General features: G+C 36.1%; 2 protein-coding genes and 1 pseudogene across 2 annotated transcripts; all 3 read right to left on the bottom strand.

Annotated features, from left to right (window-relative positions):
• Window positions 1–2,000: 2,000 nt before the first annotated feature.
• LOC116125819 lies at window positions 2,001–3,126 on the bottom strand (annotated as a pseudogene).
• A 30-nt stretch (window positions 3,127–3,156) lies between these two features.
• LOC116125838 (AT-hook motif nuclear-localized protein 25-like) lies at window positions 3,157–4,708 on the bottom strand. Its single transcript, XM_031411545.1, has one exon. It carries the CDS (start codon window positions 4,235–4,237, stop codon window positions 3,392–3,394), a length of 846 nt encoding a protein of 281 aa, XP_031267405.1. The 5' UTR covers window positions 4,238–4,708; the 3' UTR covers window positions 3,157–3,391.
• A 5,312-nt stretch (window positions 4,709–10,020) lies between these two features.
• On the bottom strand, window positions 10,021–12,419 carry LOC116125840 (3-hydroxy-3-methylglutaryl-coenzyme A reductase 1-like). The gene is made up of 3 exons (XM_031411547.1): window positions 11,275–12,419; window positions 10,841–11,187; window positions 10,021–10,603 (listed from the first exon to the last, which is right to left on the bottom strand). The coding sequence occupies exons 1-3, from the start codon at window positions 12,350–12,352 to the stop codon at window positions 10,361–10,363; spliced, it is 1,668 nt and encodes a 555-aa protein (XP_031267407.1). The 5' UTR covers window positions 12,353–12,419; the 3' UTR covers window positions 10,021–10,360.
• Window positions 12,420–18,624: the final 6,205 nt, after the last annotated feature.

Here is an 18,624-nt window from a genome sequence, read left to right as displayed (position 1 = left end):
ACAATTCTAAGAGGCAAGTGGTACAAGCGATTTGATAGGTTTATGAGGGTCAGGGAAGACCAAAGAAGACAAAGTTGAAAACTGTGTGGACTTTTCAAAGGCTACAAGTGATACTTCTTTATCACTTATATGTGATGATAGTTGATTGCTTTAAAAGACTGTAGAAGAATTGAGAAGTTAAGGCTCAACTAAATCAAGAATTGAGATGAGATGTAGGGGAAGCAAGAGATTTCGGTAGGGAGTCATAGAGGATAGAGAAATGGCAAGTTTGTTGACACAAAAGCAGATCTAAAAAGAAGGTTTACCCGTTTGGCATCAACTAAAGGTACAAAACCTGTAAGTGACTCACTTGTCTCATATACAGCTTAGTGCGTCATTTATCTCCTAAGTACACATGAAGACGAGAGTTATATGTCAAAAGTCGTATTCAAATGCGGTTGGTAGCTTGATGTATTCAATGGTGTGTATAGGCCCGACATTTCACCACTGCAGTTGGAATGTGAAGAAGGTATATGCATGTCTGTTAAAGGACATGCAAGCTGTGACGATGGAGTTTACGGTTATATAAGTAACTGAAACATTGGTTTGGGTTTTTGTAGAGGGATGAACATCTTGCAATTTGCTATTGGTCTTATGTTGATTCTTATTATGATGGTGATTGGGAAAAGCGTCGGTCAACTACTGGAATCTATGTAATATTGCCTAGGCTCAGGAAAGTTGGAGAATCTTCTTGGCAGTTTACAGTGCTTGTGTTCACTACCAGAGGCAGAATACTGGCAGTTACAGAGGCTGATAAGGAAGTATTGGTTTACAAGGATATTGATGAATTAAAAATTAGTCAGAAAGAGATCACTATTCTTTCTGACAGTCAAAGTGCCTATTCACTTAGCAAAGAATCCAGAGTCCACTTTCGCACCAGCCTCTAGATGTTCGCTGACCAACTTTGGCGGGAAATTATTTCTGAAGGAAGAATCGTATTAGAGAGATTGGGACTGCTGAGAATCTGCAGATGTCTTAAACAACAGTAGTGACAATGATCAAGGCAAACATGTTTGAACTTGATCAACATCCTGCGAGTTGATTGGACTTTTGGACATTGGAGGTGTGCAAAATTTGACGGAAGAATACAAAAACTTTGAGGTTTGCTAATTCGCCAAGTGGAGAGTTGTGAAAAATGGTTTAGCAAAATAACATGGGGTAGAAATGAAATGGAGAAAGGTTTAGGGACTGATCGGTAATAGGCCAATAAAAAGGTTGTTTGTCCCACATTGAAACTGAATGAAAAGTGGGAACTTTTGGGCCTATATATAAGGGACCTAAACAATGTTAATTGTATCCCAAGTTGTAATTCATTACTCGTTGTTTAGGGTTCTTGTTTAAGGACCCTTTAGTTTGCACAAGTTTGTTGTAATCTCCCCGGTTTTGGGTAGTTGTGGTATTACCCAAATATTTGTAAATATTTTTTTTTTTTTGGTTGGAGATAGTGGAGCTCTTTTGCAGCGCCGGGCCTAGGTTTGTTGTAATACGAACCTCGTTAATTCCTGTATTCTTTATTTGGCATTTAATTTGGAATTTATTTATGCTTTACTATTGTATTATTATATTCAATACGCTGGCGTTAGAGTTTATGTTTCCGTTGCATAACAACTGCTACTGGTAGAGGATTATACAAAAACCAAAATACAAAATGATAGACGTATGATAAATGTGGTACTGGTAGAAGAATAAGAAGACATTGGTGCAGAGGCTATATATATATAGATCATCAGCAGAAAATAAACAAAATAAAAATGTCAGAATAATATTTTGTACATATGAATTTGGAGCTCGCTGATTCAGAAGCTTCAAGCCTACGTACATGATCTTCAGTATTCCTATTTAAAATTTCTTCATTTAGCTTTAATTTTAGAGGACTTTATGATCTCTACAGCGTTTCTCAGTGACAAGTTTAATTTGATTTCTCCTTATTCTTCTTCTCCTGTTCTTCTTCAAACTTACTATTAAAATGGTGGCCTTGTAGTACTACCAGCTGCAGTGCCACTACCCCAACCAAAAACATCACCAGGGAAAGGAGGATAATTTCCCATATTCACTCCTAAATTATAGAAAGGAACACCTCCACCGGAATTACTTCCATCGTTTCCTCCATCGCCCAATTGCCCTTCACCATCTATCACTCCCAATGACTGGGAAGCAGCTGGCTAAATCGGTGATTCTTCTCCCTCAAGTGGTAACCTATCATAAACTGCATTTGCAAATGATGCCACCATCAAAACCACCAGACTTGAAGTCGTCAAAGGCCCCACAACGCTCCCTCCCACCACTTGTCCCTATCCACCCGCATATAGTCAAGCCACCCGCTCCTGGTGGCGTCGGCGGTCGTAGTGACGTCCTCGTGAGGGATAAAATCTCGAACTGCCCGTGTAGTGTTATCACACTCTCAGCTGAAGCAGCCGACTGCTTCAACGTCACATTAGTAACCGATCCCGTTCCGTTGAGGACACAAACACCCCGTCCACGCGCGGTGCCTAGCGTAGTTTGACACAATATTAACCCTAAACCCTAAACCCTAAACACTAAAACGCTGAAAAAGCATAAACATAAAAAACCTTAAACCCTAAACCCTAAACCTTATACCAAAAACCCTAAACAATGCTAAGCCCTAAACCTTATAAAATCTTAAACCCTAAACCCTAAACCTTGAACCCTAAAAAACCCTAAACCTTAAATGCTAAAAAACCCTAAACTCCATCCACCCAACCCATCCATGCATACTAATTTTTCAAGTTTCAATGTTTTGATTCAATAGTTCCAATACCAACATCTGTTTTCCGCTTTTTGGAATTAGGGTTTTTCTTTTCTGCCCAAGATGGTGGTTTAATTAGAATCTTTTGAACAACAAAAGAGATTTGACTGAGAAACAGTGTTCAATTCTACCAGGCCATTTCGTAACTGACATTAGAACTTTCCTTTCCTATAGCCCTTCTTCTTCTGTAACGTTTAGTCAGCACAGGGCAAAGTGGAGCTACTGTTACTGCTACTGCGTAGAGGATTACAAAACCAAAATATAAAATGATAAGAGTTATGTATAAATGCGGTACTGGTAGAAGAAGAAGAAGAAGACATTGGTGCAGAGGCTATATATATATAGATCATCAACAGAAAATAAACAAAATTAAAAATGTCAGAATAATATTTTGTACATATGAATTTGGAACTTACTGATTCAGAAGCTTCAACCCTACGTACATGATCTTCAGTATTCCTATTTAAAATTTCTTCATTTAGCTTTAATTTTAGAGGACTTTATGATCTCTACAGCGTTTCTCAGTGACAAGTTTAATTTGATTTCTCCTTATTCTTCTTCTGCTGTTCTTCTTCAAACTTACAATTAAAATGGTGGCCTTGTAGAACTACCAGCTGCAGTGCCACTACCCCAACCAAAAACATCACCAGGGAAAGGAGGATAATTTCCCATATTCACTCCCAAATTATAGAAAGGAACACCTCCACCGGAATTACTTCCGCCGTTTCCTCCATCGCCCAATTGCCCTCCACCACTTGTCACTCCCGATGACTGGGAAACAGTTGGCTGAACCTGCCCTGGTGATTCTTCTTCCTCAAGTGGTAACCTATCATAAACTGCATTTGCAAATGATGCCGCCATCAAAACCACCGGACTTGAAGCCATCAAAGGCCCCACAACGCTCCCTCCCACCACTTGTCCCTGTCCACCCGCCAGATATATAGTCAAGCCACCCGCTCCTGTCGGCGCCGGAGGTGGCAGTGACGTCCCCGTGAGGGACAAAATCTCGAACCGCCCGTGTAGTGTTATCACACTCCCGGCTGGAGCAGCCGGCTGCTTCAACGTCACATTAGTAACCGTTCCCGTTCCGCTGAGGACACAAACACCCCGTCCACGGCGCCTAGCGTAGTTTGACACAACATCAACTATGTCTGAGCCAGCTGAAATTTCAAGAACGTGGGATCTAAGCGCGTTTGGACTGTCCCGAGTGATGATAATTGGTGGCTTGGGCTTGTTTTTTGAACCCGAGGGACGCCCACGGGGCCTGCGGCCGGAACCAGTGCCTCCTCCACCTGAACTGGTGGCTGCTGCATCGGAATCATGACTGCTTCTTTGTTCTTGCTCCGGTGATTCTCTGGCATCCGTCTGGTTTTGGAGCTGCAGAAGCTGGTGAACATAGCGAGAACCTGGACTCGGTTCCAACCCAGACATTGCCAATATATCGATCTTTTCTTCAAGCTCAGAAATAAATAACCCAAAAAAAAAAAAAAAAAAAAGCAAAGCAAAGTTTTCAAACTGTGAAACTAGAATTTCACCTCTCCTTTATACAAAGGAAGATCTGTGAGAAAATATAAACGGTTTTCTTCAACAAATATGCACAAGATATATAGAAAGATGCAAACCCAGAATTGCCTAATACAGCACACTACTGGTATAGTGTTAGTGAGATGACTTGTAAATTTGTTTAAACAGTTTCTTTCTCTTCACTGTGATATCTCTGATACGATCAAAATGCATTAAAACTTGGTAAAAATCAATAGCTTAATTAAAAATACTTCTCTAATCAGATCCAGATTTGTGGAGATGATGGAGGGAGGATGGCTTGCTGCAGAAACTTCAAAGAAAAACAAAGCCCAGAAACCTATCTGAACAGTGATTAAATATATAAGAAGAAAAGATATCTATTAGTATAATCAATAATGTAAACTATATGTTATTATATATATTAATATATAGTAGTGGTAATTTCTTTTTAGTTTTGGTTCTCTGAAAATCAATGAGCCAGTTTGAATGTCTGAAAACCAAGGTTTGAATGGATTGGATTCAAAGTGAGGAATATAAAGAGGTAAAAAAAAAAGTGGAAAGCACAGAGAGAGAGAGAGAGGTAATACTTTTAATTGAAAAGCTAAAAATAAAGGAGCATGCTTTCGTGACTATGAAGGCATATATCAATTTTTCATGCATTATTAATTTGTTTAATCAATCCATCTATATATATATATATATATATATAAAACAAACTTAGTATTTATGCAATTAATTAAAACTAAATTCATCATGAGTCAATTTAGTCAGCCCAATTACTCTAATCAACTAATTAATTAATGACTAATCTTTCCACATCACCTCTCTAATTCTACCAACCACTACTTCTCATATTTATTATTTATAATTTTTTTTTTTTTTTTTTAATGACCGAAGGTGCCCAAATCAGTTTATGCGCACTTCAACTAATCATCCAGGATCCTAGAACTACCGACCGGGGAAGAACTTCAGTGGTTACCCCTATTAGCAATCAAGGAAAGATTCGAACTCAGAATCTCTTGAGTAATACACCTAAAAGTCCTTATCGAACTGCTTGATCACCCAGAGGTAGTTTATTTATGATGTTTTGGCCACTCATATTAACGCTTGGGGAGACTTAAACTCAGTTTATGGAATCTCTTTTTGCTCTTTTACCATCATGTCACCCAATCGTGATGAATTATTTAGGATTTTTTGGTGGTTTCCAAGAACACTACTTTTTTTATTTTATATTATATATAGTTTGTTATCATCCATGAATGTTACTTATGTATATTGTGTGGTTTAGCCAAAAAAAAAAAAAAACATAGAGGAGTAGACGGGGATCGCTTTTATATAGATGATTAAATAGCTTGAAGAAGAAAAAGAATGGAGGGTTCAAGTGAAGGTATATATAAGATAGGAAATTTGTAGTAATCAACTAGTGATTGATGGAGAAATTAATTAAATGTGGTAATTAAGGAGGGCCACTGGAATAAGGAAAGCATGAAAGAAAGCCATGGGGCAAGCATGTGAGGCACGTGAGAGATGTCGGGACATCGGGACTTGCTCTCAATCTTATCTCATCAACACTCTCCTTCTACTTCTACTAGACTACTACATCAATCCATAACTTCACTTTCTACATATTAGATCATCATCATCTTCATCTTCAAGCTCCAGCTTCTTCTGTTCTGCAATAAAAGGCCTCCCTCTTTTCCGTACAATGGACTACCACCTTTCATTCCTCCCATACTCATTCATACCACTCTAGTCTTAACATCCCAACCTCGCTTTCCCCAACACCACCTAATAATTCATATTATTGCTAATTAAGAGGCTTTTAATATAAGTCTTTGAGTGATTAATTTTGATCTTTTTTTTTTTTTTATGACCGGGGGTGTTCGAACCAGCTTACATAAAGCTCAACTAATCCCTCAAAATCCTAGAATTATCAGTCACGTAAGAGTTCCAGTGACAAGTGGCTATCCATATTAACAACCTAAGAAAAACTTGAACTTAGCACCTCTTGAATAATACATTCAAGAGTCTTTATCGAACCCTCATAACAAGTGGCTACCCCTATTAGCAATCAAAGAGAGACTCGAACTCAGTATCTCTTGAATAATATATTTAAGAGTCCCTATCTCGGTCGTCCAAAAGTAGTTAATTTTGATCATTAGTACTACATAATCTTCAACTAGTTAAGATGTTATTTGAAGGTGGCCCAAGCAATGCATATTTCGGTCACTAGGGTTGAGGGATAAGTAAGTAATTAAACAACTTGATCATCTGATAGCTTTTATGTATTATTGTATACATACAAATTTAAATAGTTAGTTTGGTTGTAATAAATTAAGAAAAATGATAGAGCTATCGAAGGTTGCGTACCAAATCTGTGTACCGAATGACGTGACAAAATCTTGACCGTTAACTAATATTAACTGATAATGAATCAACGGTCAAGATTTTATCACGTTATTCAGTGTACAAATTTGATACGCAACCTTAGGTGACTGTAGCATTACTCATAAATTAAGGATTAGTCAAATGGTGTCCACTAATTAATATAGGTTGGGCTCGGGGCTTGGGGCTTGGGGCTTGGATAATATTATTAATTAATTAATAATTAATATAAATTTAACCACCTTTCTTGAGCCAACAAAAAGGTTGCAATTGCATCACTAATCTATAATTTATATTAACCAAAAAGAAAAAAACATTGATTGGATGTTTAGTACTGTTTAGTGGATGCAACCATCATACTTTTGCTTTTACTATGGACTATAATATTATCTAATTATAATTATATAAGCACATGAACATATTGTTCTTCATTAAATTCTTACCTTTTTTTCTTTTTCTTTTTCTTTTTTTGTTCTTTCTTTTTTATCGTGCCGGGCTTTGATTCTTCGTGTTATTTAGAGTTAACAACTTTTTCCACCTAAATAATGCTTTAATAACATTTTTTCACCTACAAACTTTTAAAATATCAATTTTCGACAACGAACAAAAAGTTAACTCGATCTAAACTATTTGGGCTTTTAAAAAGGGGAAGTCATGTATTTTGGTGGTTGAAAGTTAAATTTTGGTGGTTGGGATTGATTGAAATTTGATTTAGGAGGAGCAGCTGCACAAACTCTAATCGCTCGATTGCCAACGATGAACGAAATTGACGGAGTAGAGTTTGAAAAATTTTGATAAGTAATGATCAAAGAAAAGAATAGTGGTGATATAGGATCGTAACGATGTTAGAATTTATTAAAAATTAGTGCATGCATAATGAAGATGTGAATTGAAAAATAATTAAGGGACGGCCAGGGTTCATTAAATCATAATTTCATGTTCAAGCGGGAGCTAAAAGAAAGCCACTTGTAAATTAAAATAATCAAAAGCTGCATTACACGACAAATTAAGTGCTACAGTATCAATTTACTTATTATTATAAAAGTTATCAGCAACAAACCCCATGTGATTACCTCCATTAATTAATTAATTAATTTTAAATAATCTTTTCTTAATTAATTGTCGTATTCCCAAGACATCACCTCCGTAAATATATACAACTGGTTTGATTGATAATTAAAATTCATATTAAGAAAAGATGACAATGACATTAATTTATAGATTTAATTACTTTTTTTTTTTTTTCCCATAGTTGAGGATCTTCAATCAATTTGTACACACATAAACTAATCATTTAAAACCCTAAAATTATTACTTAAATAAGTGTTTAGGTGATCACTCTTATTAGGGTTTCAAATAGATTCAAACTTAAGAGTTTATAATATTTTTTTTAATTATTTTATTATCAGACTATTTAGTGATATACAATTTGTTGGAATGATAATTGAAATTTAATTAAAACAATAAAGTCGGCTCGATGATGTAAAGGTGGACTAATTAATTAACTATAGATTAATTAACTTCTTTATTATGATAAGACACATATTATATAATTAAATACAAAGTTAATAATGAGTTTAATTTTGCGGAATCTCAAACTGATTAGACTAGTCTAAATTATGTTAATGTTGAGTGATAGACTACAGAGTGAGCTTCAACTATATATTATACAATTATGGTCATGTAGTGAATGAGTTGAATCACGCAAACCCGTTTGCCAAACCAAAACCTTGATTTTGCATACTATATTATTAAAAGATAAAGTAAGGTTTGTATTTCAAGATAAATGTTAATGAATCTCATAAAATATTTTTAATATTTAACATTAGTGAACATATTTAGGTGTTCTATATATATATATAACATGATATTTGAAATATATAATGTGCAACAAAATTTATAATACATTTTAAACATGGAAATATTTGAAAATTGAAGTATATTATAACCATAAATAAAAATTGTTAACACTAAACTGAATTTTTTTTTTTTTTTTATAGGACCAAAGTGTCTGAATTAGCTTGGACGTATCTCAATTAATCCCTAGACTCCATTAAAATGTTTCAAGGTAAATCACAAATATGGTAGATAACTTTAAAGTGATTCGAATCCAGGAAGTCAATGAATAGAACAAATCTTCTTGACTATCAGACTAACCCCTTAGGGTTAAAAACTGAAAATTATTAACATTGAAAATCAATTTGTAGTTGTTGCATAGAACAAGTTATAAAATAATTACAATATTTGCACATACTATAATTATTTAGGAAAAAACATGATCTTGGTCTTTTGCTTCTTTGGATTGAGACCTTACTACCAGACAATCTCTTTCTAAAAGTTAAATTATGGGCCTCTCAAACCACATCATTTTGTTCTTCTAAGAAATTCAATTTTAAGTGCAAAATCTGGAAAACTTATTCAAACTCTAAAATGGTTTCTTCTTCCAAGAAAATAAATTTAAAACTATCTACTTTCGACGCCTAAATGCAGTTCCTGTATACAATTTTGTGTACTTAAACTGATGATGATGTGCAGAAACTGGTAGGTTTCCCATCGCTGTGTTTGTGTTCTGTCTGGGGAGGGATGCGTAAAAATCTTTGCTTTTCGTTCTGTTTATTTGGTTTTCTTCCTCAAAGATGGGTTCCTTTTATCTCTCTCAATTTCTGAAGAACTTTTATGCTTTTATCAGTTGAGATTCATGCTTGAAAAGATGACACACTTCTTCACAATGTAAAAGCTGAGCCATTCACTATAATTATCAGTTTAGTAATGAAAGATTGCGAACTGCAAGTTACAACATAAAACCACAGCATTTGCAGAAACAGAGGGCATCGGCGCAGTTCTTTATAAGTCCAATACAACCCCAAGGTTCTTGATGAACACAAAACTATGTAGACTATCTGTGAAAATAAGCATAGGTCAAATACTGGACACAGCATGAAAAATCAAATGAACTTTCACAACTTATGAAAAAGAAAAAGATTCTGCTTTCCTACCGACACTATTTTTCACCTGGAATTGAACAAAACCAAAAATAAAAGAGATCAGATCAGAGAACGGGCATACTCTCAGTTGACGTCGCCAGCAACATTTGGTCAGGAAAAGAGCGCCAGACAAGTAGATATTTTCCAGAGTAGGTGGCAGCCTCCTAGTCCTAACCCCACTTTAACATGAAAATCAGTTTCCCAAGCTTCCCCAATCAGTACCTGCAAATTTCACAACAGAACTCTAACAACAAACACAATTTCCATGTGGAAATTTTGTGATGACTATAGGAGAACTTGTGGAAATCTCAATTCTCGTAATCATGCTTTAAAGGTTGTATTCATTCATGAGTAAATAGATAGTACAATTGATTGAAGTACTAGATTTGACTTATGACGTCAAGTAATTCCAGAAAGGAAATGAACTAAAAGCTTTCACATCGTGGTTGTCATTATCATCATACAGAACAGAATCTGCGGATACTAAGGATGACTGAAACCAAGAAAAAAAAAAAAAAAACCACGAAACACAGAGAAACAATTTCCTTTATGCTGCCAGTCATCCCTCCCTATTTGCCTACTTGAAGATTCATCGATATCCTTCATTATGCCTTTCTACACCAGAACTGAGAATTTCCATTTCTGAACGATTTATTATTGCCTACGAAGAAACCTTAGTAACGTCTTTGCTTGATCTATTGTACTTCATGTGGCTCTTAACAAGTTGTCCAGCTGCAAGAGCAGACATGAGAGACAGCTCCCCTGCAAGAACAGAACCAGCTACAATGGTAGCCAGCAGCCTTGCGTTTGCTCCTGGTGTTTCTTTGCTGGCACCTTTGACCCCTAGTAGGTTCAAGCATGCTGACTGAGATGCAAGCTGGGTGCCACCTCCAACTGTACCAACCTGATGAAGCACAGCGTTAAAACAGTGAGAACTCAGACCTTAACACGATACATGCTTTAACAATTCACTTATTGAGGCTATGAAAGAGATATGACTTTCTAGCAGATTCCACAAACTGATAATCCAAAATTCAATATTTTTACTCTCCGAGCTAGGTGAAACCAACTTTTCTAGACTGCAACTTAAACTAAGTTTTGACGAATCTGATTGTTAAAATTCTAAGGTAGATCAAATTACCTCAATAGAAGGCATTGTGACAGAAACGTGAAGGTCCTGGCCACCATTAATCGATTCCATCATGGTGATACAGTGAGAACTCTCCACATTTTGAGCGGGATCTTGACCAGTGGCTATGTAAACGGCAGTAACAATATTACTGGCATGGGCATTAAAGCCACCAAGAGCTCCAGCCATAGCAGAACCAGTAAGGTTCTTGAGCATGTTAAGCTCCACCAAAGCTTCCACACTAGTCTTCAATACCTTCTGCACAATATCACCCTTAATTGTAGCCTCACAAACCACAGACTTTCCCCGTCCCTCGATCCAGTTCACAGCTGCCGGCTTCTTATCCGAACAGAAGTTACCTGACCATTATTCAAAACATGTTTACCAACTACAAATGGGGTAATTACAATAAAGGTATTGAATATGTTGAATGTAAATCTTCTTACCAGAAATGCCAATAACATCCATGTCAGGGAACTTATTCTGGAGAAATTCCAGAACATTTTGAACACCCTTAGAGACCATGTTCATCCCCATAGCATCACCAGTACTGCAAGTAAATCTCAAGTAGAGATTTTTACCGGCAATTGCACATTTAATACTTTGAAGCCTGCCAAATCTGCTAGACTTGTTAAAAAGTGCAGATAGATTTTTAAAATTGGCGGGATTCTCCAGGAAGAATTTCAACTCAGCAGCTCGTTTAGCACTACCAAACCTAACAACAGGAGCTCTAGTCATCCCATCCTTCAACAGAACACTACTCGCCCCCCCGGACAAATGAATAGCTTTACAACCTCTGTTAGTACTAGCCACCAAGCAACCTTCAGTGGTCGCCATGGGAACCGAAAACTCCTTTCCGTCAAGCAACAAAGGCCCCGCAATTCCAACAGGAATCTGAACATAACCAACCGGCAATTCACAACACTGCCCTAAAATGGAGCCGTAATCAAACCCCTCCAAGGGCAAACCAGTCAAAGACTTGCCCGTGATTCTCTGTAAAGCCTCACGCCTAATCGAAGCGGCCCTCTTGCAATCCCCCAATTTCGATTCCAACGCATAAGACGGCGTCGTTCCGTCGACAACTGACTTAATTATATCCTCATCGTCTTCGTTAGCAACAAGAGGTGGTGACGGTGAAGTAAAAACAGTACAATCAAGAGCTTGGGCGCAAGGAGTTAACTTTCTAGAATCGTGTTTGAGAAGGACGTCGTTGCTGTCGTCATCCTCTTTAAGAATAAAGGAGTGAAAAAACCCGACACCAAAGAATCCCAAGAGGTAGATAAAGGAAGCGAAGAAGGCGACAATTGCGAGCATCTCGGAGAGGGTGACGAGATGAAGAGGCGTGGATGTACGGATCTTCTCGCGCCAACGAGATAATAAATAATAAACGACAGTGAAGAAGAGGGTGAAGAAGACGGCATTTGTTACGTACAAAGGAAGAGAAACGGCATCGGGGGAAGGTTTGGCAGTAGGCTCATGTTGGAAGGTTTTGGAGGAGTGAAGAGATCGCCGGCGAGCCTCCATAGACGGCGGTCGGAGAGGAGAAGAAAAGGGAAACGGTAAGAAATTGACTTGATATATGATTTTAATGTGAAGTTGGTTGTTGAAGAAGCGAGAGTTAAGGAAGCCAGTATTTATAGAAATGGGGGAAGAGAAGGGGCCCACAGGGGGTGTTGCGTTGGGCGGGAGAGTTGAGATTTAGTTAGTCAAAGGTAAATAATGCGAGTGCTTGTTGTCTTGCATTTCTTTGTTTTTATTAGAGTAAGCGACTTTTTCCCACCCAATGTTTGCCTTAATACAATTTCCCAACTAAAAAATTTCAAAATATCACTTTTCCACCCAGTGTTTATATTCTGTTAATGCCTAAAATATACTTCATTTTCTTAGCCATCGTTCAACAAGTTATCAGGAGCTAGGATAACAGGGTTTTTATATAGTGAAGACAGGTGAATCGAATGATGGTGATCGATTGAATATTCGTCGTCGAAATTAGTCGAAAATCAGCCAAGAAAAAAAAACCTGAACTTTTCAATGGTTGAAAATCAGTGAGAAATCAGGTGTCAAAGTGGGAGGGATTTTGTATAGAGGAGAATGAAGGTTTAAATGGTGGTGACGATGAGAATTTTCGCCACCAAAATCGGATTTGGGTAGTAAGGAAGGAATATACATGCTAGGTGAGAAAGTGGTGTTTTGAAACTTTCTGGGTGACAACAACATTAAGGCAAACCTTGGGTGGGAAAAAGTCGTTTACTCTATTTATTATTATTATTATTATTATTATTATGTTATTTTGTTTGTTATTTATGATAATAGAATAATAAGGTCATTATCTTCTTCATATTGTGTTTGATTCAAAGGGGTACTTTAGGTTGTTTTCACTATGGTTTTATTCCAAGTTTCAACCATTAACCACCAACCTATTCTTCTTACAATATCTACATTTTACTAATTATATTCATATACAATTATATATTATCAAATATAATATAGAGTTAGAGACATTAACCCCCTTTGATGTAATAACAAAAGTCTCTTTGTGTTATCTTAAATAATGAAAATCCAATTAACTATGTTAGTGTGTTATTAGAATTTACGGAAAAAAATTTGTTGTTTAAGAAACCCTAGGAAGATTTTTGTTATTTAATCAAACCTCAACGAGGTTATTTTATATTGAGTAAACGACATGTTTCCATCCAATGTTTCGTGAAATGGCAAGTTCTCACGCCTTGCTTCATAAATTCCATATTCTCATCCTTAAATTGACAGAAAATTGTTTAATGTAATGATTGAAGGGTAAACAATAAAAATTGGCTCACAATCTAATCTTACAAACTTTTTCTTATAATCTCGACGTGACAGCTCGCAATTGGGCAAACAGTATCCATTGCAAACTGATCAATTGCGAGCTGTTATGCGAGCGTTTGTGGAGAAAAAGTTTGTAAAGTAGGTTTATATGTAGTATTGTCCAAGGGTAAATGGTCATTGAACCCACCCTATTCCAAACCACCACAGCCATCCCAACCCTCTCTCTCATATTTGGTTAACAACCTAACACACCCAACCATGGTTGTTAGTATCCTACGATACCCGATACGTATCATACGATACGATTCGATACAGTCACCAACGATACGTATCAGAGAGTGTTCCTACACCATTCGATACGTTATAGGTATCATACGATCGATACGTATCCGTTCTTATCCTTAAAATATTAATATAAATCGATACGACTTTATTAATTTGGGCCAAAGTCCAAAAAATTCGGGTTGAAACCAGGTCACTCAACCCGATTCACTAAAACCTGTCCAAATTTACCTATTTTGCATGAAGAAAGTGAAGAAGAATATTATTTGCCCACTTTACATGATAATAATATATAAGTGGAGATTAGATATTGACATTGATCTTGGAATTTTGTGATTAATTTGATATGTATACCGTAATTTAAAGTCAAAATACCAAAATTCTTTAATTAATCTGGGGATTATATTAATTTTTAGAAAATTTTGATTATTTTATTATTTGTTTGAAAAATGCGTATCTTACATACAACGATACGCGATACACGATTCAAAAAATTAGGTTTTCGATACACGATTTGATACCACCTGCAACCAACCACTGCCGCCTCTTTTTTCTTCTTTTTTGCCTTTTTTCCTCCTCTATTTCTTCTTCTCTTCCTTCTCTTTCTTTCTCTTCCCTCTTATCCCTCATTTCCTTCTTCGAATCCCTCTTTTCCCTTCTTCAATAGGCTCCGAGGGCGTTGGATTTGGTCATCGCACGACCCCACGCTGAGGCCTGACAACCACCAAGCCATCCACACCGCCACCATCAACCTACCGGTTGAACCTCGCTGTCTAGCCTTGTCATGCCAATCATACTCAATCTCGTTGCTTGCAATTGTGTTTGATTTTTGATTGAATCAGATTGATTGAGTTGGTTGATGATTGAATCAGAGTTGGTTCAATTTGATTTTTGTTTGGAGTGTGTTTGTTTGTGATTGAATGCATATCTTCCCTCACGCAGAAACTCAACTAATCTCCCCTTCGCCCACACCCAAGCCTGCACAACACCCCTAACCTACTCGATAAATTGCCCCAACCAAGTGCTACTCTGGCCCTTTGCCTATAGAGGGATGCGATGGTGATGGTACTTTGGGGTTTCAATCTGAGGGTGTTGAAAGGTGGTGGTGGTGGCTGGATGGTGATGGCAATGGTGGTTAGGTGGCAATGAAATCAAAAGTTAAGGCAATATGGTAATAGCATCTTTGGCTCTATCAAAAGTCAAAATTTACTAACATGTTAATTAGGGATGAGAAATCTAGAATGGGAACTTCCATTTCCGAAACCTCGTGGGACCATGTCGTTTACTCTTTTATATTTCATGTTTCTTGAAGGAGAAAATAATAATGTAGTGACAGCCAAACTATATGTTGAAAAGGACACTTCATAAGAAAAAAAAAATTAAATTATTGGAGTGTGGTTAGAAAGACTTTTAGTTTTAAATGTATATTAGGACTGTTTAACGAATCGAGCCACTCGCGAGCCGGCTCGACTCGACTCAAGTCTGGCTCTTTAACAGCTCGACTCGACTGTGTTCGAGCCAGCTCGGCTCGATTCGTGAGAGGAAACAGCCGATTTCAGGCCTAACTAGGCTCGGCTCGTTAGGCTCGCGAGTCGCATTCGCTCGAATTCGTAGGGGCATATTAGGGTTTTTTTACAGTATGTAGGATTAAACTAAAATTTTCAAAGAAAAAGGTTTGCAAAAATGACAAAGATCCCCCCATTTTGCAATCCTAAAAACCGCGACTCCACCACTGTTTACTGTAAGCCCAAAACGAGTAAAGAATTTCAACCAACTTTTCAGCCGCTCCGGTGTCTTTCCTCATCGTCGTCAAACGACTCAAACCCATATGCTTCATCGTGGTGTTATCGCAGTGTTATCGCATACTTGTTGTATCTATCTCTTCAAATCTCGCCCACGTCTGGACGCTCCATGTTTTCCTTTTGTTTTGTCACTGTCAAACCCATCTCGTTGTCGCCGTCGCCATCGTCAAAGTTGCTGAAGGTGTTGCTTGTAAAGGTATGTGTGCGATATTGCTCGTAGATCTGATAAGAGTTAGGTTGTTTTAGACTTTAGCTTAAGAAGTGACATTTCACATTTGTAAAGCTGCAGCCTGCATGTATTTTGCTCGAAAAAGTTATTTGGAATGTGAGCCTGCGTGAGTTTCAAGCCAAATGGGCAATATAACAGATACATCTTATTGACCATTGGTTTTTTTTCTACATGCATACAAACAAACAAGGGTATTTTGAATTCAAAAATATTGAAATCTGCTCTTAATTTTTTTTTTTTTTTTAAATTGTTTTTTATCGCTCGCGAGCCACTCGAACTCGCTCGTTAAGCTGGCTCGCGAACCAGGCTCGAATTCCCCTCCTTCCTTCACGAGCCGAACCGAGCCAGAAAATCAGAGGCTCGGCTCGAACACGATTTCTCCTCCCTTCTCACGAGCCGAGCTCGTTAAGCCAAAAACTCGGCTCGCTCGCTCGATAACAGCCCTAGTAATAATTTAAAGATGATGGGTTTGAAAATTTGCATATATTTAATTGACTCAATTTTTCTTAGTTGTGAGACACTTAATATAAATAATACAAGATTAATATATTAAAATTCATTAATTTAAATGTTTATTCTTTCTAACAAATATTTTATTTAAGTGCCACTAAGGACATTTATTGAGTATATAGTACTAAAATATAAAAAAATTCAAAAGAATAAAAGATAGCAGGAGGGAGGGCACTTGCCCCCTTTGTTTCTATGAAACTCCGTCCCCCATATGAATCATAACAAATTAAAGTATTGATACATAATTTTGAGGTACGCATCATGGAGCAATTAATCATAGCATACACATGTAACACTAATACAACGTTACATTATTGGGGATACAAGAATATATCTACCTAGATGAGCGTACATTTAAAACCACAAAAATATAAAGTTCTAATATATATTAAAAAAAGTATTTCTTAATTTTACAAATAAGTATTTTTGACAAGTTAAATGTGTAGATATCAGGAAATATCATAGTTCATAATGAATGTATTGGAAAATAACATGAACAAAATTATTATCGGCTCTTTTCTAAGGATTAGTCAAGCTGTGTATAAGTTGGTTCATACATATTGATTATAATTGTTAAGTATTCTAAAATAACATAAAATAAAAAGTGATACAATAGCCAAGGGATTCATTATTATGTGGTTTGAATAATGTAAAAAAAAAGGTAAATTTCATCATGTTTAATTTGAGTTGGTGGTTAGGAAGAAAACAGATTTCATTGAGGCATTGCATATTTTTTACACTTCTTTCATAATTCATAATAAAAATTAATCTATCATTTTTATTATTGAAATTTTACAAGAACGCTCTTTATTATTATTATTATTTTAATTTCTTCCCATTTTAAGTTACCAAATGTCATGCATTTTAATAGTTGAATACAAAATATTATTTAATTATATGGGTTTATTTATAAGAATATGAAGTACATATGAAAAATATGAAAAAGATATTAATTTAATTTTCCAATATAATGGAGTTTCATCGGTAGCACTACAAATATATATATGGTCAAAAGCTTATGGTTGGTGCCAATTCATTTCTTTCCTTAATATTATATCATGATTCTTTCCTCCAATAGCACTCAACGGGGTATTTTTATTGTTCTGGATTGTTATAATGAATTTAGAGGTACGATGAAAAAAAGTCCAAGTTCTAGGAAATTTTGATTCATAAGAAAAATCAATTCCAGTATGGAAATCATAACTCCTAGAATATTATTTTGTATCACATAATGACTCTTGAATGTATTATTCAAAAAGTCTTAAGTTTAATCTACCTCGACTGTTAATAGAGATGGTTACTGGAGATTTACCCAATCATTAACTTTAAGACCCCAAATGATTAATTGAGGTGTGCACAAACTCTCAACTATGTCCATCTTTTGTAATACTAAGGCCTTATATAATATCAAAAGCCATAGAATTTAAGTGAAATTTTGGATGAAAAAGGTTTGAAGGGTTCCAAGTATTTGCATATTTATTAATTGAACGAACTCCGTCAAAAATGAGAATAAAAATGCTATGTTATTTAACAAAATCTCTATCTTAACTTAATTCAAGTCAAAAACCATTCAACTATTCCAATTAACTAAAAACAAAGTTTGATAAAACAAACAAATACAGGAACAATAACTCTTCTGACCATCACCAGATCTGCTCAAATCCCAAAATCGTAAGGCTGTTTTTAGTGGGCTTCATGTTTGGTATTTTAGGAGCAGATTCATAACATTTCTAATGGGTTGGGTATTTCTCCACCCAATCATCAATTAGGCTGTCTAATGGGTTCTTGTATTAGTGTTTAAATACCAAATTTGTGCAGAGAATTTAACCCACAAACCCCAACATCTTTAGTCAATACAATAATGTCCAACTAACAGGGTCTAAAAATTGGATTCAAATCGACTAATTTTTCCAAGAAATGAAAAGAGGAAAAAAAAAACAAAAAAAAAAGGATGCTTTTTTGGCCCTTTAATAAAACTAATTAGAAAAAAGATCAAAACTGTGAATTGACTTCTTGTTGATGATGATACACGTGTGTGTAATATGAATAAATTCAATGCATTATTATTGGGCCTATACAAGATTTGAACATGTTGCCAAGAACATGTTGAACTTCTCTTGAGCTATGCTCACTCCGCACAAGATCTACCAACNAAAAAAAAAAAAAAA

Source organism: Pistacia vera, unplaced genomic scaffold (assembly GCF_008641045.1).
Source record: "Pistacia vera cultivar Batoury unplaced genomic scaffold, PisVer_v2 Contig172, whole genome shotgun sequence".
NCBI classification, from domain to species: Eukaryota; Viridiplantae; Streptophyta; class Magnoliopsida; order Sapindales; family Anacardiaceae; genus Pistacia; species Pistacia vera.
Note: the sequence above shows the minus strand (reverse complement) of the source record. Positions and strands in the feature narration are given on the sequence as shown.